The sequence below is a fragment of the Mus caroli genome, unplaced genomic scaffold (genome assembly GCF_978045245.1).
Source record: "Mus caroli unplaced genomic scaffold, Mus_caroli_1 scaffold_1, whole genome shotgun sequence".
Taxonomy (NCBI): domain Eukaryota; kingdom Metazoa; phylum Chordata; class Mammalia; order Rodentia; family Muridae; genus Mus; species Mus caroli.
In genome coordinates, this window is record NW_028227256.1 from 148,856,603 (window position 1) to 148,880,529 (window position 23,927).

The 23,927-nt window shown below is 38.5% G+C and overlaps 1 protein-coding gene across 7 annotated transcripts in view; it reads right to left on the reverse strand.

Annotated features, from left to right (window-relative positions):
• Window positions 1-23,927, reverse strand: part of Swt1 (SWT1 RNA endoribonuclease homolog) — a 55,683-nt gene that overhangs the window by 26,994 nt on the left and 4,762 nt on the right. For all 7 annotated transcript variants that reach the window (XM_021174547.3, XM_029478266.2, XM_085841852.1 and 4 more), the window contains 9 exons: window positions 23,508-23,594; window positions 21,584-21,667; window positions 13,484-13,542; window positions 11,480-12,167; window positions 8,282-8,341; window positions 7,228-7,357; window positions 5,599-5,700; window positions 4,762-4,950; window positions 2,887-2,980 (listed from right to left, as the gene is read on the reverse strand). In XM_021174547.3, the coding sequence (XP_021030206.1) occupies window positions 2,887-2,980; window positions 4,762-4,950; window positions 5,599-5,700; window positions 7,228-7,357; window positions 8,282-8,341; window positions 11,480-12,167; window positions 13,484-13,542; window positions 21,584-21,667; window positions 23,508-23,594 (1,493 nt within the window). The remainder of the gene's footprint in view (window positions 1-2,886; window positions 2,981-4,761; window positions 4,951-5,598; window positions 5,701-7,227; window positions 7,358-8,281; window positions 8,342-11,479; window positions 12,168-13,483; window positions 13,543-21,583; window positions 21,668-23,507; window positions 23,595-23,927) is intronic.

Consider the following 23,927-nt stretch of genomic DNA (forward strand, 5'->3'; position numbering starts at 1 on the left):
TAATAACTGTTGTGGCTATATTAGGATTTCATTCCTCCTTCCCTCTGGAAAAGGGACTTGAGTCTAGGGCCTCATGGAAGCTAGTAAGTGCTCTGCCACTCAACTATATTCCAAGTCTCAGGGATCTATTTGTCTTCGCTTTCAATATTCTTGAAATTCCCCACAATGTAAATCTTTTTTAAAAATAAGAAAGTATCATTTTGATTTAGAAGAATATGGGCAGCAGGTGTGGCAGTATAAAGTATAATGGCATTAAAAGTAGAAAGGGGAAAATAGCATGTGGGGATGTGGTAGGGAGATAACAGAGACTCAACAGAACAAGGTTACTGGAGTATGGGAGAATGGAATAGCAACAAGATTTAGGGCTTTGGAAATGGATAAAATGTGGTACTTTTCATTCACTTAAAGAATAGGATAAGAGAAACCAAGAGTTCTTTTTTTTCTAATGATGATTGATTTCAATCAAATTAGGGGAATATATTAGTATGGAGCTTAGAAGAATCATATGAGCTAGAGATAATAATTGAATCTAAGTAAAACACTTAAAATAATCCACAGCAGTACATTCTGATTCCAGAGTTCCTCCTTTCATGACGAGTCTACCTTCTCACTTTCTCCTTTAAATGGAATTTGTTTTCCAAATCTTCAAAAGAAAAGAATGCATAATATACTGTGGTGCCAAAATTTTCCCTATTAGTACCTCAACAAATGATAACTGTAACAGCACTATCCAGACAACAAAACAGATGCATCCTCACAGTAGGAGGTACACGGAGATGACTTCTACAATATACATTATCATCACTTAAAGAAAAAAACATGTTGAGTGTGGCAGCATGCCACGGACTGGACTCAGTGGGCCCCTCAACTCACGGGTAACCAGGGCTTCAGGTGGACAAGGAGTTGGCGGGGTGACAGGCACAAACACAGAGAGAGTGTTGTATCTGAATGTAATTTCTCAAAGCAAGCATCAGACTTATATTACAGAAGAAAACAAAGAAGTTAGGTGACACATCAGCCAAGATACATTGAAGTTATCTGACACAAAACAGAGAAATGCATACATAAAGACTGACAGGAACCAGGCAGTGGTTACAACTGAGATAAATGGTGGCCCTTTCTAAAGTCAGCCATTAGGGAGCCAGGTGAAGATTTCACACCCTAGTCACAATTTATGCTGTTCCTCTGAGCCTTGTGACAGCTTGTACCAAGGGGTTCTGCTCTTGCTCATGAATAATGTAATACTGTAGTCCCTCCTTAAACCACAACCCTCCTTCTTCCTAGACCATTGTAAATTCCTGCATATGGGAATGACTCGGCTATAATTCTAAGTTTACTTTGTAGAACTTGCCCTGAGATTTCTAGCTCTTATCCAGTAAACTGCAATGTCTGATTTCTTTCACTGAATATCAATACTGAAGGCATTTAGTCTGAATGAGTAGCATTACCGATAATATAGCACCAACTATCGCAAGGACAAATCTGGAGCATTCATGCTATGGGATGCCAAGGATCCAGGAGACTAAGTTTCCATGAAACTTTTTGCCTCAGGACCATGTCGAAGCTTTTGGGCCTGCCGCGCAGACTTCACTGGAGTGGGTGTAGCAACAGCACACACCTTTATTACACTACTCAGGGCACAGAGACAGGTGGCTCTTTGTGAGTTTGATGCCAGCCTGCTCCACATAAGAGTTCTAGCCCAGCCAGAAGATTGGGGTACAGGCCTTTAATCCCAGTACTAGGGAGGCAGAGGCAGGCAGAGCTCTGAGTTTGAGGCTGGCCAGCCTGGTCTACCAAATCAGTTCCAAAATGCTAGGATTACACAGGGAAAACCAGTCTTGGTGAAACAAAAAACAAACAAACAAAAATCATGTAGACCAAACAGGGCTACATAACTACAAGAAACCCTGTCTCAATTAAAAAAAAAGATATGACCCTGTGTTAGGCACCACCCTAATTCCTTATATACTATATATTACACTATATATATATACTTATATTCCTATATACACTATCTGATAAACCTTATGAAGAACAATTCTTTTGTTTATTAAACACAAGAGAGCTAAGTTAGGAAAGCTGCAGATTCATGTAGCTGAGTACTGAAAGGTCTAAAATTCTAGCCCAAATTTACTACAGAAGAGGCACTCATGACATAATATAATATAAGCTATCCTCTATTTGTATATGAATAATCAACTTCTTACTTCATACAACTAAAAAATTCTTTTTTTTTTTTTTAAGATTTATTTATTTATTATATGTAAGTACACTGTAGCTGTCTTCAGACACTCCAGAAGAGGGCACCAGATCTCCTTACGGATGGTTGTTAGCCACCATGTGGTTGCTGGGATTTGAACTCTGGACCTTTGGAAGAGCAGTCGGGTACTCTTACCCACTGAGCCATCTCACCAGCCCTAAAAAATTCTTTTTTTTCTTTTTTTAAGATTTATTTATTTATTATATGTAAGTACACTGTAGCTGTCTTCAGACACTCCAGAAGAGGGCATCAGATCTCATTACCGGTGGTTGTGAGCCACCATGTGGTTGCTGGGATTTGAACTTCGGACCTTTGGAAGAGCAGTCGGGTGCTCTTACCCACTGAGCCATCTCACCAGCCCTAAAAAATTCTTTAAGATTTTGATATCAATTTTCCCCGTCTTCTCTCAAAAGTATTCTGAATACTATATAAATTAAACTAAAATAAAATTTCACCTATTTATTATCACATTCCTCTGGAATCATATATCATAAAAGTAATAGCTGAGTATGATTAATAGTAGATTTATAAAATATTATTTGATCCCTGAGTTGACAAATATAATTTCTAAACATTCTTTGCCGTAAGGTACTATTTTTAAAAAGCGAAATGACTATGAAACTCACGTGCACAGAATAACAAGAGAACACGGGAATAATTCCTGGTACTGAAGACAGCACTTTAATACTCGATCATCATTGTTCTCATCACTCAGTCCATCTGCAAATGTAGCAAAGCAACTCTCAGTAAGTACATCAGAAATCTAGAGAGAACTTGAGCAAGTTGACTCAGGCTTGTAATTCCTGTTTCAAGAGGCTGAGACAGGAAGATTGCCACAAAAACAAGGCTACCCTGGGCTAGAGTGAGACCCGGGCAATGGGGAAAATAGCTGGGGGGGGGGGGGGGTTGTGACAGGGTAGACTGGGACAATAGCTCAGTCAATAAGTTCCTGCTTCAAGGAAGACACCAAACATCAATCTCTGGCTTTCTTATTCACAGAGACAGGGGTGTGTGTGTGTGTGTGTGTGTGTGTGTGTGTGTGTGTGTTTGTGCAAACGTGTACATTCACATCATAAAAATATACCCACACAAATGCAGAAAATAACTCTGATGTCACCTGATTAATCTAGGCAATATTTACAATCTAAAAATATCTATGTTCTGAGGCAATGGAGCTTCTCTGGTGGTGGATAGACACTTTTCACTATCTATTTCTCCAAACCCACACAATGTAAACTAGGTAATAATGACACATCAATGTAGATATAATACACTGTAATACCTTTTTTTCCATTTTTTGTTTTTTCAAGACAGGGTCTCTCTGTAGACTTAGCTGTCCTGCAGCTCACTGTGTGGAGCAAATTGGTCTCAAATTCATAGAGATCTGCCTGCCTCTGCCTCTTAATTGCTAGGATTAAAGACATGTGCCACCATATCTGGCTATAATATATTTCTTATTCTGGTGGAGGTATTGATTATAATAAGAGAATTATTATGTATGGGACTAGAAAGGATAAGAAAAATTTCCATCCCTTCTGCTCAATTTTGTTCTAAAGCTAAAACTGTCTAAGTATTTATTTTTTAAATACATCTGAAAGGCAGAAAACTCACTAAATAAAATAAAGATACAAAACAATGTCTTCACAACTCTAAATGCCCAGACTCAAAGGACAGAAGTGTAATCTTAGTGCAAAGGATCTGACTAGAAATCAAAAGCTATGAACTCTAGTCTCAACGCATCCCTGAAATATTATGAATATATAATTGCATCCAGCTTAAATTTTTCTCAATTTACAAGATGTGTAACTAAATTTCTTTTTCCTTTTTTCTTTTTTGTTTTGTTTTGTTTTGTTTTTCGAGACAGGGTTTCTCTGTGTAGCCCCGGCTGTCCTGGAACTCACTTTGTAGACCAGGCTGGCCTTGAACTCAGAAATCTTCCTGCCTCTGCCTCCCAAGTGCTGGGATTAAAGGCATGCGCCACCACGGCCTGGCTATAACTAAATTTCTTGTGCCTGTTTTTTCCTTAACTTCTAAAACACTGCATTTAGAGAAGTGCAAAGAAGAAGAAAAAAATAGCCCCTTGGCAGAAAACACAAAGTGAGGAGAGAAGACAGAAAAGGAGGGAAAAGTCTGAGGAGAAAAGATAGGGGGGAAAGAAAGAAGAAAGGTTGGGGGAGGGAAAAGAGGGAGAGGAAGAAATAGAGGAAATGTAAGCCGTTACAAAAAAAGAGATGGGGATGCAAAGTTCTATAGTATAGCCAAATATGAATAAAACTATTATTATCACTCTGAGAAATACTAACACACATAACCTAAGAAAGTATAGGAAAAACAATAAAACAAAATCAAGGATTCCCAAAATGAGTCATAAATTACTACAACATTCTTTTCACTCCACAATCTAGACCTACACACTTCATTTTTAAACCACTTCTTTCCAAAAATAAGCAAGCACCCAAACAAATCTTTATCGAGGCATACCCACAAGAAACAATACTTACAAAGTTTTTGAGATGCCAGCTGTAATGACTGACCCCATAGCTTTCTATCTTGACTTTTGAGGCTGTTGTTGATAAAATGAATTGCAGGTACAGCTTTATGCTGGACATTTTTTAGTAATTTTCCTGCCTTCATACGATCTAGCTCTTGTATAACCACCCAAGGAATTATTAACACAAGTGTGTCAAATCCTAAAAAATAGAAAGATTATTTTTTTAGAATTCAGCATGTATTGAGGCACTAAACCAATTTCTATAGAAGTCAGTTTTAAGTGTCGTCTCCAGGCCATGGTGATGACTTGGTGGGCAAGTGCATTTGCTGTCAAGCCTAATGACTCACATGGTGGTGGAAGAAAGAAAGAGACTCCTACAAGTTGTCTACAAGTTGTTCTCTAACTGCCACACACATCCTGTGGCATGCACATATGTGCCTATTCACAGGTGTGTACACGCACACAAGCACTCATACATGCACATACATATGCAGGCAGGCACGCAAAACACAAATGAATAACACAAATAAATGATATAACTAAAATATGGAATTTAAAGAGGATCTAAAAGCCAAAAGAATGCTAAAAATTTAAACATTAAAAATTACCAGATAACAAAAATAATTAATTTGGCAGACATGGCTCCTATAATCAAGATTTATAATGCAAACAATTTCACAATAAACAATTTTAAAATATAGTAAGTTCCATCTAAAAGTGTGTTCTAGATTTCAAGAGTCTTCTTAAAAACTTCAGATGTTAGAGTATGCCTGTGAGAAAATCAACTATGTTAATATAAAGTACCAACTCAAAAAAGCAAATCAGAATCTATACAGTTTTTAAATACCTGGTATTTCTGTCGTCTTCAAAATTTTAACAAATTTGAGATGATTCATCAGAATATTTGTGTCAATAACAATTAGAAGCTTTTTGTCTGAGGCAGTATTTGCTGGAGAAGAGCAGAGTTAGTATTTCACAACACTTGATAATAATAAATTATGACTACATTTGGTATCACAGAAGTACAGATAATTCTTTTACATTTAAAGCCTGTCTTGTAAGCTTAATGTTATAAGAGAATCAATAATAGGATTCTCAGCTGCTGACTGACTGGCCCATCACTTGCTGACACATAAATGTCTTTCCAGTCAAGGGTTCCCTTAGGGGAACCTTGTTTAAGCCAGGAGGACTGGGCAGAAGAGGGTAAAGAAGGACCTATCTAGGTCAGAGAGGGTAAGGCCTGGTGAATCAGAAATGCAGGAACAAACAACAGAGGGAAGCCCAGAGAAATACCCATAGAAGTGCTTTTGGGAGCATTCTTATAGGAAGAAGTCCTTTTCACAGGACTATAAATTCCCATTACTTTAATTTCTTTTTTTTGGGGTGGGGTGGGGGTTGAGACAGGGTTTCTCTATATAGCCTTGGCTGTCCTGGAACTCACTCTGTAGACCAGGCTGGCCTCGAACTCAGAAATCCGCCTGCCTCTGCCTCCCAAGTGCTGGGACTAAAGGCGTGCGCCACCACGCCTGGCCATTACTTTAATTCTTAAAACAAAACAAAACAAAAACAAAAAATAAAAAAACAAAAAACAAAAACAGTAATCATAAGTTTCCACACCAGTAAACTATCATAAATTGTTTGGGGATATATTTTAATCACAAATTGACCTGCCCAGCAGTAACTATGGTTCTAAATCCTGTATCTGGTAGTTATGCACTCAAGAAGTATGAATTACTTTTATTATATCCTCAATAATGTATCACTGAGAAGCTAAATATATTTAAAACAAAGAAAATATATAAAAGTAGGAGCATTATTTCATAGGACCTTTGCGAAGATCTGGTTAAATTTCCTCTTAGATCATATAGGAAAATGCTTAGAAATTTGTAAAATGAGTATTTTAAATATGGACAAAGGTAGAACTATACTTTTTACAGAGAATTTAACATGGTATACTAATCTAGGTAATCTTATTTATTTATTTATTTATTTATTTATTTATTTTTATTTTGAGACAAGGAATATATAAGACCATATAGAAAAAACTGTCCTGGGACTCTATGTACTCCAGTATGGTCTTAAACTGTTAATCCTCCTGCCTCAACCTCCTGAGTGCTAGGACAACAGGTATGTAACACAATGTCCAGTACTTTGATTGGTATTACTGGCTCCCAATAGTTAAAATAATCAAAACTTTACAATAGTAACAAGGAAACCATGAAAATAATACCTTTAAACAAACTGTGTATCTGATCAGTGCTAAAAGTTATAAAAGAGCAAGAATAAAAGACAGTGCATAACTTTATTACTTCTTGAGAAAGAGAAAACGTCTAATGGCCTAGCAAGATAAGAGATACACATTATGATTTTAAGTGAACACATTTTAACATCCTCATCATTACACTGTAAAATATGAATTCTGACACATCAATTCTAAGAAGAGCAGAGATCACAAGTTAACATACAGAGTACACACCAGCAGAGGGATGTGCATCCTCATCCACCAGGTCAATCTCCATGCTCATGAGCTCTCCAGACGGTGGAACCACAGGCAAATCCACGCTTTTCCCCACACGTGCAGCATGGAGCTCTTCTACTATCTGCATCTACATTGTAAAAGACTCCAGTGAAGTATCTGAGTTACTTACTGCAGATATTTAATATGAAAAGAAAGCAATACGTCACAAAGACACCTCACAGAATACATGGATCTATAACCAGTTTTAAAAACAGTTCCTTTCTGGAGTCTCAGGAAAGCAAACAAGCTCATCTTATTGCTGAGTAGTAAAAGAAAGAATGTGTAGGTGTTGCACTGCATTTTGGCAAATCCAGGTATACATATACAAAAGCATAACATTATACTAAAATAAAAGTAACTTGTGGCCCATGAACACCACCCTCTGTTTAAAACAGATTAGCTTATCTGAAGCAAAAGCAAAAGGTAAGTAAAGATTTTTTTTCCCCATGGCTAGGTAGGATCAAATCCAGAACCTTATACTGCTAAACAGACACTTTACTGACTGTGCTACATCCCTAGCTCTTGGACGACATAGTTAACACTTACAAACTGAACTTCCTAATAAACCAAACGATGGATAGGATTTTTCTTTGTTTTGTTTTGTTTTGTTTTGTTTTGTTTTTTGAGACAGGGTTTCTCTGTGTAACCCTGGCTGTCCTGGAACTCACTCTGTACACCAGGGTGGCCTCAAACTCCCAAGTGCTGGGATTAAAGGCATGTGCCACCACTGCCCGGCTTGGATACGATTTTTATGGAGTTTAAATGGACATCGTTATTTTCCTACCAAGGTTTTTACAGACATTTTACTAAAGGAAGGAACTACTTAGCAAGGCACCCTGTCGTATACCTGAAATTCCAGCACTCAGGAGGCCAAGACAGGAGGAGGATCACAAATCTGAAATCAGCCTGGGTTACCTAATGAGACCCTGTCCCACATCACACCCCCAAAAGAAAGAAAGAACGAACTTTGAATTTCTTTAAAATAATCAAAGTAAATAAGTGCATCAGTAACCTCTTCATCTGCATCTTGGGTATCCTCAGATGACACTGAAGAACATGGTGTTTCAAAACTCTGAAATGAAAAGGGTTTTGAGTCAGGTCTTATATAATGTATAACAGCATCTCTGGACTCAAGTTGCCAGCTATCAGAACTGGTTCTTTCTCTCCTTCTCTCCCCAGCCCTCCCTCATTTTCTGTGTGTGTGTGTGTGTGTGTGTGGACAACTTGGGGAAGTCAGCTTTCTCTTTCAACCATGTGGGTCTCAGGGATCAAAACTAGGTTATCAGGTTTGGTGCCAAGTGCCTTCATCCATTGAACCATGTTGTCAGCCTGCACCACACTGACAAACAAAAATGTCTCTAGACATTAATAAACACCCTGAGGGATATGAGAAATCACCTCAAATGTCAAGGAAGCTAGAATGAACTGCTTGTAACTAGACATTCTAAGTTCCTATGTGATCTTGTTTAGACTAGTCCTACCCGGTGTTGTCTAATCTCATGTGACCTCCAGAAAGGTCAGTGAGTTTACCACATAACAATGCAGGAAATTATCTTAACTGTCTTTGACATTTCCTAAGCCTATTACAAATGCAAACAGAAGGCATTTTACTTAGGCTGCACCTTATATGCTTTATTAAATATACTGAATAAGGTCAACAGTTTTATTTGGAGTAGAATTGACACTAAATGAAAAAACATGACTATCTTGCTTCCCTGATTACCTCTCCGTGCCTCCCTTTCATCTATGAAATACAAAACAAAATGCTAGGCTTTCCTATGAGACAGTTTTAGTTATTGTTCTATTGCTATGTAGCAACACCTTGACAAGTAAACTCTTATAAAAGTGTTTAACTGGGAGGCTTGCTTACAGTTTCAGAGGGTTCATCCATGATCATCACAGCAGGAAGCAGACAGGCATAGCCCTGGAGCAACAGCTGAGAACTACATTCTATCCATAAGCAGCAGGCAGAGACACACTGGGCCTGGCTTGGCTTTTAGAAATCTTAAAGTCCATCCAAAGCAATACACCTCCTCCAACAAGGAAACACCTCCCAATCCTTGCACAGCTAGTTCATCAATCAAGACTAAGCAAATATATGAGCCTATAGGGCATTCTTATTCTTATTCAAACCAGCACAGACATAAAAATCACCTATTATTTAACACTGAATTTCTATGCAATACTTCATTTATTTAACGCTGAATTTCTATGCAATACTTCTCTTTGTGTATCTGTGTGTCTCGGTCTCTTTTCTTCTGCTATATGCAGAACATGCTAGCCTTGAACTTGTGACAATAACCTGCCTCAGCCTCCAGAATACTGGATTATATAAGCATGCAGTGTCACAGGTTCTTTGTGTGTGTGGGGTTTTGTGTTTGTTTTTAGGACACAGTCTAGTTTAACTCAGTCCAGGCAGGCCTTGAATTCACAAGGCTCAGAGTGAATTCCTGTAAATCCTGGACCTCCTTTCTCCACCTCCCAGGTGCTAGAATTACAGTTGTGTGTTATTACACCCAGATTTTAAAGTGCCAGAGTTATAATATTCCAAAGTTCTAAAAGTTCTCTTAAAGGTGAATAATTTATTTCACCATAGAAAAGGTCAGAGAAAGGTTATTAAAGTGATTCACAAATGCTAATGTAATCTAGAAGAATGAATGTGCCAAAGTTTCTAGCCTGAATTCTGTTCATGTTGTGACACAACAGAGACATCAAGATTAGTACATGAAAGAAGTCAGTTCACAGAAAGACTGGATGCATCTCTACTAGGATTACACGTAAGATCAACACATGCACAAGAAAAGCTTCCACTACACAAATATGGGAGGTGATCAGAACCCCAGGGAACTTATGCTAGCTCTTTAGCCTACTTCCATTCTCAGGGCCACCATTATATTTCTTGATAATCAATCTTTATTCCTATAATTATCAAATTGTACAATTCTTTGTTCCAAGACACTAGAACCATGAAATCTCAGTGGATACACTGATGTTCATATAAACAGTGAAAGACCTTCTGCCTAGACTATTCCTGCTTCCACATTCCATCCCATTTCACCTTCACCTGAGTAGCTCTACCTATTCTTTTATTCTCCATATAAATGTTGGTCTCTCTAGTCAGTCTCTCTTAAGTAATAGTGTACCAAGGCTGCATTATTCTTACATTATACATCCTAATATTAAGTGAGAATTACTTTATTATATTTAAAGAACTCTTTCTCCTTACATGAGTTAAGTCTCTAAAATCAAAACCATGTGTCTCTTACAGACTATTTTATTGCAGTGTCTGAAACAGCAGAACTGAGAAAGTAATCTGTTGAAGAAATACGCCTTTAGAATGGTAAGTCCTGCAGGCTCATCTGAGATTAGAAAAACCTAAGAGACTACTACAGAGCTTATATCAAAGGACTATGTATGGGAACTTACTCTTTGCATAGCACATTCCTTTTTGTTATGAATACTTAACATCTGCCATGAAATTGAAGCAGAACAGGGCAGCAGTTAGTTTCACAAAGCCTTGCCAAAAATAGCATATAAGGAAAATAAGTAGGAAAAGAAGTCTGAAACATGGCACAGACACACACTGCCCCCCAGGAATGGCTGGCTCTCACAACAGGCACAAGCACAGAGAAAGTGTACCTATTATAATACGATATACCCTGGGTAGAATAAGATTCTAATTTAAGGTGTGATAACGCAATGTACAAGGCTGTATGTAGAACTACATGTAACAGAGCACCCACAGAAAAGTCCAGAGCTAAAATAAGCCAGAAAGTCCACACTAAAGTAACAAAAAACTGCAAATTTTTGTGCAGTAGGTAGGAACTTAAATGGCTAAAGTCCATCCTGGCCAGGCCAACCTCCTCCCCTTAGAAGTCTATCTTCTCCTAATAAGCTGTCGCTGCCTAGAATGGTATTCCTTGTGAATAAATTCTCTCCTTTTGCTTACGAATATCTGCAGGTCCGTGTCCAGTTCTATGTCCCAGAGCACAAGAACCCAGATACTGCACTATGATTCCAAAAGCAAGTGGTATCAATATTATCCTAAGGAAGCTAGAATGACAAAAAATAATATAGGACACAAACACAATTTATCTACATGACTAAATTAGAATCAGTCCTCTGTGATTATCATCATAACAGAAGCAACTAAATCCTGAGTATTTTAAATACTTTTACTAAAAACCAAACCCTTCATTTTATACATTACCTGGGCATGACTTTCCTTAGAATTGGAACCACTCGTTCCTTGGTGCTCACAATGGTCCTTTCTTATCCTCTCACAAACAGACTGCTTGTGTGTAGAATCTGAAAATGAGCTTTCAGTTTTGTGCCTGTCCAGATTTAATGACATCTGGTGACTTTGCAAGTGTTGCTTCTGCTCCTGCTTAGTCTTTGACTTGCTAGAATCTACACTAAAGACCTTTTCTTCGGCAAGCTTCTGGAGGGTAGTAGAGGATTTTTTTGGAATTTTGAAGCTAATCTTCTTTCTTCCTGATTCAAATGATTCCTTGATCATATTGCTGAAATTATAATTCTGAGGAAGGTGATTTTTCTTGCATTTCTCCAATTCTTCAGAACTGTCTTTATTATTTTTTTCTTTCTTGAGTTCTTTCATCTTCTTCTGAATAAGCAAAGAAGGCCAATTCTTTTCCTTTGTCTGGTCTACAGCTTTAGATTTCATATCTTTGGTAATTTTAATGCGGCTATGGTTTTTTACTTCATAATTAAGCTTACTTCCAATATTTGTCAATTTACAATCTTTAACTTTAGTATCTTTAGTTCCATTTGATGAACAACTGTGTGAAGTCATTTGATTATTATTTAAATAAGATGCCGCTTGGGTCGAAGAACTGAATTTTAGTCTCTTTTTAGGAATGAAAACTTCTACATTCAATCTATAAAGCAGCACAGAAACTTGGGTTAGTTATATTTGTTATACATTCTGTTGCAGTATGTCATTACGTTTGAGTTAACTAGGCTCATTCTAAACTAGTGAGAAATGTAAGAAACCGGGCTAGAGGCTCAGTGCTTAAGAGTCTGTACTGCTCACAAGGAAGGTCTGAGTCTTATTCCCAGAACCCACACTGAGTACTCATAACTGTCTGAAACTTAATGTACACATTATACTTTTTGTATTTATCCCCATTTGGGGAGGGGGGGTTTCGAGAAAGGGTTTCTCTGTGTAGCCCTGGCTGTCCTGGAACCCACTCTGTAGACCAGGCTGGCCTGGAACTCAGAAATTCACCTGCCTCTGCCTCCCAAGTGCTGGGATTAAAGGCGTGCGCCACCATGCCCAACTTATCCCCATTATTAACAAAAATTCCTTAACTATAAAATCTTATCCAAAGAATGAAAAAATTAAACTAAATTCCCTGTGTCTAACATTATTCTTTACATCTTTAGTTGCAATCACATGATGGTTAATTAATTTTAGAGCCATATCTATACTTGTAAAATTACATATTTCCTCACAGGTAATATATATAAAGATAATCTATGTATGATTTCTAAATTAGCTTCCCAAGTTCTTTACTAGCAATATAATAAAGTTATGGATCTTATTATAATTATGTATCAAAACCGAGTCCCTAGAGTTAATAATAATCTATACTGTATCTGAGTGCATTTATACAAGTTTTAATGAATTTTTACTTAACTTTTTCTTAAACTTCTAATAATGACATTACAAGAAGTATCTGCATGCAGAACAGTACTAATCAAAGCAAATCCAAGGTTTATTTAGTCCTGGGCCAGCAAGAGAGCTCAGCGGGTAAGGGCACTTGCCCCCACCATGCCTGACAACTTGAGTTCCATGCCTGGACCTCCATAGTGGAAAAACCCTATTCCCCCGAGGTCGTTCTCTAACCTCCATAAACATACTATACCAAGGCACACATAAAATAAATAAACATAAAAATAATTAAAATTTAAATAAACAAATATGTAGTCTGATGTTTACCATGGTAGCTCAAAATCTGGAAAGAGGATCTTGAGTTCAAGATCTAACCTGAGCTAAATGGCAGGTTCCAAGCTAGCCTGATCTACATGGACAGCAACACTCTGTTCCAAACCCCAAGGGTGCTGACATAGCCCAGTGCTTGCCTAGCACGCAAAAATACCCAATTTCAGTCCCAAGTACTAAAAAACTGTTTTAGCCTAATTCTGAGCCAAAACTGTAAAAAGATATCAAGGAAAAAAAATGAGAATTTACCTTTTAAGACTGTTTTTTCTGTTTGCATTATAATATACATTGTCTGTATCATCTGGTTTCTGAAATTAAAAAGAAAATTTAGAAAATGTAAATTGTGTATTATTGTTGGAATTACAGGGAATGGAAAACATTTGTCTTATGAATATACTGCCATAACTTAGTAATAATTTACTTTATTTTCATTGGATATTTTCTTTATTTACATTTCAAATGTTATCCCCTTTCCTGGTTTCCCCTACGAAAAACACCCTCCCCCTCTCCCTTCCCCCTGCTCACCAACCCACCCACTTCCACTTCCTGGCCCAGGCATTCCCCCACACTGGAGTATAGAGCCTTCATAGGACCAAGGACCAATCCACACATTGATGTCCCACTAGGTCATCCTCTGCTGCATATGCAACTGTAGCCATGAGTCCCACCATGTGTGCTCTTTGGTTGGTGGTTTAATTTCTGGGAGCTCTGGGGGTACTGGCTAGTTTATATTGTTGTTCCTCCTATGGGGCTGCAAACCCCTTCAGCTCCTCAGGTCCTTTCTCTAGCTCCTTCATTAGGGACCCTATGCTCAGTCCAATGGATGGCTGTGAGCATCCACTTCTGTATTTGTCAGGCACTGGCAGAGCCTCTCAGGAGACAGCTATATCAGGCTCCTGTCAGCAAGCATTTCTTGGCATCCACAACAGTGTCTGGGTTTGGTGATTGTAAATGGGATGGATCCCTAGGTGAGTCATAGATGGTCATTTCTTCAGTCCCTACTCCGCACTTTGTCCCTGTAACTCCTTCCATGGGTGTTTTGTTTCCCCTTCTAAGATGGATAGAAGTATCCACACTATGGTCTTCCTTCTTCTTGAGTTTCATGTGGTTTGTGAATTGTATCTTGGGTATTGGGAGCTTCTGAGCTTCTGGGCTAATATCCACTTATCAGTGAGTATATATCATGTGTGTTCTTTTATGATTGGGTTACCTCACTCAGGATGATATACTCCAGATCCATCCATTCGCCTACAAATTTCATAAATTCATTGTTTTTAACAGCTGAGTAGTACTCCATTATGAAAATGTACCACATTTTCTGCATCCATTCTTCTGTTGAGGGACATCTGGGTTCTTTCCAGCTTCTGGCTATTATAAATAAGGCTGCTATAAACATAGTGGAGCATGTGTCCTTATTACATGTTTGAGCATCTTCTGGGTATATGCCCAGGAGTGGTATTGCTGGATCCTCAGGTAGTTCTATGTCCAATCTTCTGATGAACTGCAGAACGGATTTCCAGAGTGGTTGTAGAAGCTTGCAATCTGACCAGCAATGGGGGAGTGTTCCTCTTTCTCCACATCCTCACCAGCATCTGCTTTCACTTGGGTTTTTGATCTTAGCCATTCTGACTGGTGGAATCTCAGGGTTTTTTGATTTGCATTTCCTTGATGAATAAGGATGCTAAACATTTTTAGGTGCTTCTCAGCCATTCGGTATTCCTCAGTTGAAAATTCTGTTTAGCACTGTACCCCATTTTTAATAGGGTTATTTGTTTGTCTGTAGTCTGACTTCTTGAGTTCTTTGTATATATTGGACATTAGCCCTCTATGGGATGTGGGATTGGTGAAGATCTTTCCCCAGTCTGTTGGTGGCCTTTTTGTCTTCTTGACAGTGTCCTTTGCCTTACAGAAGCTTTGCAATTTTATGAGGTCCCATTTGTCCATTCTTGATCTTACATCACATGCCACTGGTGTTCTGTTCAGGAATTTTTCCACTGTGCCCATATGTTCGAGGCTCTTCTCCATTTTCTCTTCTATAAGTTTCAGTGTATCTGGTTTTATGGGAAGGTCCTTGATCCACTTAAACTTCAGCTTTGTACAAAGATCTAAGACTGGGTCCGGTTGCCTTCTACATGCTAACCGCCAGCTAAGCCAGCACCATTTGTTGAAAATGCTGTCTTTTTTCCACTGGAAGGTTTTAGCTCCTTTGTCTAAGATCAAGTGACCATAGGTGTGTGGGTTCATTTCTGGGTCTTCAATTCTATTCCACTGATCTACCTGCCTGTCACTGTACTAATACCATGCAGTTTTTATCACAATTGCTCTGTATTATACCTTGAGGCCAGGGATGGTGATTCCCCGAGAAGTTCTTTTTTGTTTGGTTGGTTTTTTTTTTTTTTTTGGTTTTTCAAGACAGGGTTTCTCTGTGTAGCCTTGGCTATCCTGGAATTCACTTTGTAGACCAGGCTGGCCTCGAACTCAGAAATCCGCCTACCTCTGCCTCCCAAGTGCTGGGACTAAAGGCGTGCGCCACCACACCCAGCGAAAAGATGGCCATTTTTACTATATATATATACATATATGTGTGTGTGTATATTTTTTTCAAGACAGGTTTCTCTGTATAGCCCTGGAACTCACTATACAGACCAGACTGGCCTTGAACTCAGAAATCTGCCTGCCTCTGCCTCCCAAATGCTGGGATTAAAGAAGTATGCCACCACTGCCTGGTCATTTTTACTATATTAATCCGGCCAATCCATGAGCATGGGAGATCTTTCCATCTTCTAAGATCTTCTTTCTTCAGAGACTTGAAGTTCTTATCATATAGATCTTTCACTTGCTTACTAAATTCACACCAAGGTACTTTATATTATTTGTGACTACTATGAATGGTGTCGTTTCCCTAATTTTTCTCAGCCTGTTTATCCTTTGTGTAGAGGAAGGCCACTAATTTGTTTGAATTCATTTTATATCCCACCACTTTGCTGAAGTTGTTTATCAGGTTTAGGAATTCTTTGGTGGAATTTTTGGGATCACTTATATATACTAGATAGATATCATCTGCAAATTGTGATATTTTGACTTCTTCCTTTCCAATTGAGTCTTTGGTGATCTGATAGGATGTATGGAATTATTTCAATCTTCTTGTATCTGTTGAGGCCTGTTTTGTGGTCAATTTTAGAGAAGGTACTATGAGGTGCTGAGAAGAAGGTATATCCTTTTGTTTTAGGATAAAATGTTCTATAGATATCTGTTAAATCCATTTGTTTAATAACTTCTGTTAGTTTCACTGTCAGTTTGTTTCCATGATCTGTCCATTAATGAGAGTGGAGTGTTGAAGTCTCCCACTATTATTGTGTGCGGTGCTATGTGTGTTTTGAGCTTTAGTAAAGTTTCGTTAATGAATGTGGATGCCCTTGCATTTGGAGCATAGATGTTCAGAATTGAGAGTTCATCTTGGTAAACTTTACCTTTGATAAGCATGAAGTATCCCTCATCTTTTTTGATAACTTTAGGTTGAAAGTCGATTTTATTCAATATTAGAATGGCTACTCCAGCTTGTTTCTTGGGACCATTTGCTTGGAAAATTATTTTCCAGCCTTTTACTCTGAGGTAGTGTCTGTCTTTGTCACTGAGGTGGGTTTCCTGTAAGCAGCAAAATGTTGGGTCTTGTTTACATAGCCAATCTGTTAACCTATGTCTTTTTATTGGAGAATTGAGTCCATTAATATTAAGAGAGATTAAGGAAAAATCATTGTTGCTTCCTGTTATTTTTGTTGTTAGAGTTGGAATTCTGTTCACGTGGCTATCCTCTTTTATGTTTGTTGAAAGATTACTTTCTTGCTTTTTCTAGAGTGTAGTTTCCCTCTGTGCGTTGGAGTTTTCCCTATATTATCCTTAGAAGGGCTGGATTTGTGGAAAGATTGTGTAAAATTGGTTTTGTCATGGAATACTTTGGTTTCTCCATCTATGGTAATTAAGTTTTGCTGGATATAGTAGCCTGGGCTGGCATTTGTGTTCTCTTAGGGTCTGTATGACATCTGTCCAGGATCTTTTGGGTTTCATAGTCTCTGGGGTCAGGCGTAATTCTGATAGGTCTGCCTTTATATGTTACTTGACCTTTTTCCCTTACTGCTTTTAAAATTCTTTGTTTTGTGCACTTGATGTTTTGATTATTATGTGACAAGAGGAATTTATTTTCTGGTCCAAACTATTTGGAGTTCTGTAGGCTTCTTGTATGTTCATGGGCATCTCTTTCTTTAGGGTGGGGAAGTTTTTTTCTATAATTTTGTTGAAGATATTTGCTGGCCCTTTAAGTTGGAAATCTTCTCATCTACACCTATTATCCGTAGGTTTGGTCTTCACACTGTGTCCTGGATTTCCTGGATGTTTTGTGTTAGGATCTTTTTGCATTTTCTTTGATTGTTGCGTCCATGTTTTCTATGGGATCTTCTGCACCTGAGATTCTCTCTTCTACCTCCTGTATTCTGTTGGTGATGCTTGCACCTATGGCTCCTGACTTCTTTCTTTCCTAGGTCCTCTAGCTCCAGAGTTGTCTTCCTTTGTGATTTCTTTATTGTTTCTATTTCCATTTTTAGATCCTGAATGGTTTTGTTCAATTCTTTCACCTGTTTGGATGTGTTTTCCTATAATTCTTTAAGGGATATTGCTGTTTCCTCTTTAAGGGCTTCTACCTGTTTATCTGTGTTCGCCTGTATTTCTTTAAGGGAGTTAAGTCCTTCTTATAGTCCTCCATCATCATCATGAGAAGTGACTTTAGATCCATATCTTGCTTATCTAGTGTGATAATATATCCAGGACTTGCTATGGTGGGAGAGTTGGGTTCTGATGATGCCAAGTAACCTTGGTTTCTGTTGCTTCTGTGCTTATGCTTGCCTCCTGCCATCTGATTATCTCAAGTGCTCCCTGCCCTCGACATATTTGATTGGAGCCTGTCCTTCCTATAGTCTCCTTTGAGTCAGAACTTCTCAGAGTCCAGCATTCTCTGTGATCCTGTGATTCCAGGATCCTGTGGTCCTGAGATTCTGGGTGTGTCAAGAGTTCTTGGCAGTCAAGCTTCCTCTGATACCCTGAGATCCTGGTGTGACCAAGCTCTTGGGATCCTGGGATCCTAAGTTCCTGGGCATGTTAGAGCGCCTGAAAGTGGTACCTCCTCTGGGAGCCGTGGCGCTGTCTGCTGAATTCAAAACCAAGGTAGACCAGCGCCAACTAGAAGGAACTGGAGTCACTGGTTGGGCGGGGTTCCTGTGTCCCTGCTCCTGCTAGTCCCAGGCACTCCTGGTGGTGTTGCAACAGATGTTGTGTTCCATTCACCTGTGATCCTAAGATCCTGGGCGTGCTAGGGTGCCTGGGGAATGGAGAGTTCTCTGGGACCTTGAGTTCACACCCAAGGTCCACTAATAATTTACTTAATCTTTCTAATCATCTTGGGGCAGACATTATTATCTTTATTATAAACAAAGCACCCAATGCTTACAAAGTTTGGCCTCTTTCTGATCATCACAGTGAAGGTTAGTGACACTGTCCTGATCTGAAACACATCTGTCTGACTCAATTCCACCATTGAATCTATGTAATCAGAGGATGCAGGTACAAAAAGCTAAAGAGAGCATAAACACTATGTATAAATAGTCTAATGATAAGAAAATAACTAAATGTGGAAAGTAGAGTAACAGTTTGTGCTAAAAGTTCAAAACATCCACCATTAAAAGACGGGAGATATTTATGGGAAAATGTAAGCAAAACATATGGGGAAAAAAATGAAAGCAGTAAGTTAATAAATTCAGCAGAAAAAAAAAAAGTCAATCAGCCCAGCTAGAGGGTGTAGTGAGAATTTTGGTTTCTTTAAAAACCCAGTTATGGGGCTGAAGAGATGGCTCAACGGTTAAGAGCACCATCTGCTCTTCCGAAGGTCCTGAGTTCAAATCCCAGCAACCACATGGTGGCTCACAACCATCCTTGATGAGATCTGATGCCCTCTTCTGGAGTGTCTGAAGACAGCTACAGTGTACTTACATATAATAAGTAAATAAATCTTTAAAAAAAAAACCAGTTATGTTATGTGAATATGTTTTTGTTTGTGTCTGTGTTTTAATCCCAGGCGTGGGGAAAGAGGCTGCTGGTTCCTGCTGCTGCAGTTTGCCAAGTGGTTATGAGCAATGAGACCAGAAGACTGGACTTGCTCCCAAGGAACTCAACATCCTCAATCATCAGGAATAGTTTAAAGAGGGCTACACCCCTTTCTCCCTCTCCTACCTGGTATTAGAGGGTTGGAAGGGATCGGGAAGGAATAAAGGTTGGAAGGGTGATAGAGAACAAATAAGACTGGGGCTGGCAGTGCATGCACTCAATATGTGTAAATCCTTCAGTCTGATCTCCAGCACTAGAAGACTGATACAGAGAACAATAAGTTGAAACAACTTTAATCCCAGTCATGTACCACATTGCATTTCAATCAGTGACAGACAATACATGTAATAGTGACCCATGATGAAACTGTAAGAGAATTCGTAGCTGCAAAAAGACATGAAAAAAGAAAACCTCAGGAAAACACCAACAATGCCCAAGGAAATGCTCAGTGAGAGAGTGCAGAGGCTTTTGTAGCCCTCAAAGGGCTATACAAAAGTTTTAAGAAACAGTCCACAACACCAAAAGGTTTCTACTAATAGAGAATGTTTATGCTGCAAGTAATGCCTGTTTAATAGTCAAATCTATGATGACAAAACAAGAAAACTACAAACATATTTCTAAGATGATAGCCCTCAAAAACAGGCTCAGGCAAGTCTGTGGAGGTATGTGCAAAGAAAGCACTAATATCACAAAAGAGGACAGCACCGTGTTGTCACATGTCCCAGATTCTGACCCTAACCTTGTGTGGAAACTGGCAATGTGTGTCTGTGTATCTCCACGTGTGTAAGTTTTTAACCAAAATTTTTAAAGAAAAAATTTAAGTTACATAGAAAAAATTCATAGAAAGATACAAAAAAGTTATTTCATACATTTAATAATGTGTGTTTTAAACTGTTATTACAACTGAGTCAAAAGGCTAAGTGCTAAAGATATAAAGTGAAAAGGCTACATTAAATTAAGGTTCATCTATTGTTGAAAAAATGCTTTAATATATATAGTACAGCCTAAGAACATAGAATTTTTAAACTTTAAACTAATATACAGTATTGCACAAGGCATTCACATTCACTCACTACTTATTCATGTGGAACAAGCTCTAGTCTTACAATGTAAAAATACTATTTTAATCTTTTGTAACCTATTTTTACTGTTTCCTTCCTTCTTTCCATCCTTTCTTTGGAAATGAGAATCTCGCTCTACACATCAGGCTGAACTATAGCTGTGTAATTAACCTAGGTTAACCTCAAACTTACAGCAATCATCCTGGCCTTAGCTGCCTGAGTGCTGCTGCTATTCACCTGTGGAGGTGAATCCTAGGAGCTTACTGGCCAATCAGCCTAGCCAAATCAGTAAGCTCCAGGTTTAGTGAGAGACTCTGCTTCAGACAAGAAGATGAAAACAACTGAGGAAAACATTCAACACTGGCTTCTTACCTCCATGCACAGATGCACATACTCATATGAACAAAGAAGTAAAAACCTAATATATTACTTGTGGCAAATAAAAGGAGAAAACAACACATTGATTTTCACAAACTAAGCATAATAAAAATACAAAGAGAAAATTTTTTTATATCGTAAACCCTCTAACTATGCATTAAAACTTCACTGTGTCCAAGTGTCAAAGCCTAGTTCCAACTACTGGAAAAAGTTCATCAGAAGGACTGAATCATCCAAGAGCTCAAGGCTTAGCAATATAGTAAGAGTCAATCTCTTGAGAAAACAAAAAACAAAAGAAAGAAAACAATATTAAGAAAAACAATATTCCGGTGCCTGGCAAACAGACGTGGATGTTCACAGTCAGCTATTGGATAGAACACGGGGCCCCCAATGGAGGAGCTAGACAAAGTACCCAAGGAGCTGAAGGGGTCTGCAACCCTATAGGTGGAACAATATGAACTAACCAGTACCCCCCAGAGCTCATGTCTCTAGCTGCATATGTATCAGAAGATGGCCTAGTCGGCCATCACTAGGAAGAGAGACCCCTTGGTCTTGCAAACTTTATATGCCCCAATACAGGGGAACACCAGGGCTAAGAAGTGGGAGTGGGTGGGTAAGGAAGTGGGGGGGGGGGGTATGGGGGACTTTTGGGATAGCATTTGAAATGTAAATAAGAAAATACCTAATTAAAAAAAAAGAAAAAAAATACCCTTGGGGGAAAAATAAAAATAATATTGAGTTGTGGTATCTGAATACTTACCAGTTTTCTCTTCTTGGTTGAAACAGGCTTAACACCATGTTCTGAACTAGTAGCACCTGCTGAGATTTCTCCCTTTTTCTTGTCCTAAGAATGTCATTCAGGAGAAAAAATGAACAGAACAGCACAAAATAAAGCATGATTTAATCACTACTATAAGTTGACATTTTCCATTCAAAAATGAGCTGAGAACAATGAGAAACACAAACTTTAGTAAGAAGGGAGACTCAACTAGAAGGAAGAAAGAATCAAGGAGAAATGAGATGCCTTGGTGCTTACACACCAAAGGTGAGATACAAATAGTCAGATAAGAACATAGTGAGATGGGATTGCTGTAAGACAAAACCTCATGTCTCATTTTCAGTGAATCTTAAACTTAAAAGGCTTAAGTAGGTTTGAAGTACCTATTATTTTACCAAAGATATAGCAGATCATGAGCTGAGTCTTAAAAAAATAAAATAAACCCTAAGTTCTTACTTACCTCCATAAAGGTTAAACCTAGTGTAGAAACGCAGAAATACCTACTATGTTTAGCATGTTAGATAATGCTATACATGAAATAAAATAGAGAAGTTGGACAAGAAACATCAAGAGCTATAAGTAGGAAGATCTAAAATTTTTAACTGTATTCTTAAAAAACTTCATTGACAAGCTGAATGGAGGAGACCAAGTAAAGAAACAAGGGCTGGGTATGTAGCTCAGTTGGCAGATGGCTCGTCTAGCATATCTAAGGCCCTGTGTGCAACCTCTAGCACCACATACAGCAGGCACAGCGGTACCCATTTGGAATCCAAGCACTCAAGAAAGGAATGGTAAAGAGGAGAGAGTGGATAGCCTTCCCATTTCCAGGGGCTTTTAACATGAGCATCCACAAGAAAGTACAGAGCTGAGATGTGACGTAACCTGACTCATATTGTTGGATAGGACCTCATGGGCCACTGTGTTACAAATAAACCATGAGGAGGCAAAGGCAGGGAGAAGAACTTAGAAACCAGTGGAGTAACTAAGGAAAACAAGTTCTTTGCTAAGATCATGGTAATAGTAAGAACAGAAGTAGTGAGGCTCTGACAGAAACTGACTGACTGGCTGCATGTACCAACTTTGGGCCTGAACCAAAAGAATGGAACTGTAGTGGACTAAATAAACTAGGAAAACTGGGCTTGGGTACTTGAAAGGTTATAGCTTAAGAAAATGAATAAAAAGACTGGATTAGTGGCACACCCCTTTCATCTTGGCACTTGGGAGGCAGAGGCAGGTGGATCTATTTAGGTTCAAGGCCAGCCCAGTCTACTAGTGAGTTCCAAGAGAGCCAGGGCTATATAGAGAGACCCTGTACCAAAATAACAAAAAACAAACAAACAAACAAAAGAGAGAGATAAAAGAGGGAAATGGGTAAGAGCTGTGTGTACAGATGCATACCTATAGCCCCAGCTCTTAGGACTAAGACAGAAGGATAATGAGTATGAAGCTGTATTGTACTGCAGTAGCAATGCCTTGAAGAGCCTACTTCAAGAAAAAAATATATGAAGGAACCAGCAAAAGAAATCTGAGAAACAGTCACCATGAGACAAGGAAAATTAACAAAGCAAAGTGTCTCAGAAGTCAAGTCTGGAAAGTGTTTCAAGGAAAAGTTGTAATCAACTACAGCAGACACCGCTGGGAGACCAAGGCAGACTGCTCTTAGTTAACTGTGGAGTTAGCAACATAGAAACCACTGCCAGTCTTGAAGAGAGCACATACAGAGAAGTAATGACAAAAAGATTACTCACTAAGCCTCAAATTCTTATCTGTGATTTGGATAATAAAAGTAACTATCTCATAGATTCTACAATAAAATTTCACATCTCACAGTAACAATAAGGTGCATTTTTTTTCATTACACATTTTTTAAAAAGGTATCATTAAGTCAGCAAATTAAAATTCTTACTTCATTAAAACTTGGTGAAGAGATAGTCTGTTTTTTCTGAGACTTTTCTTCCTTTGCACAAGATTCTTTGATAGACATCTTTAGAAACTAAAATAAACATTCAAAACATATTTTTAACACAGTAAAAAAGTATATCTCAAGCCATTCTTCATTTAGCTATATAGGACTGAAGTTTCACAAAATTATTTTCATCTTCTTGATACATCCAGCACAGCAAAAGTTAAACCACAGAGACTCACAGGGGCTCTGAGTTTCCTTCACTGAGGAAAGAGAACAACTTTATTTTACTGGGAATAACAGGCTTATCTAGAGATACTAAGGGCACAGAGCACCCATAAGACATACTTCTCCAAAAAACACCCCCAAAAGCATTTCCTCCTGGGGAGGGCTTTCTGGATCACAGGCTCCCTTTGAATCTGT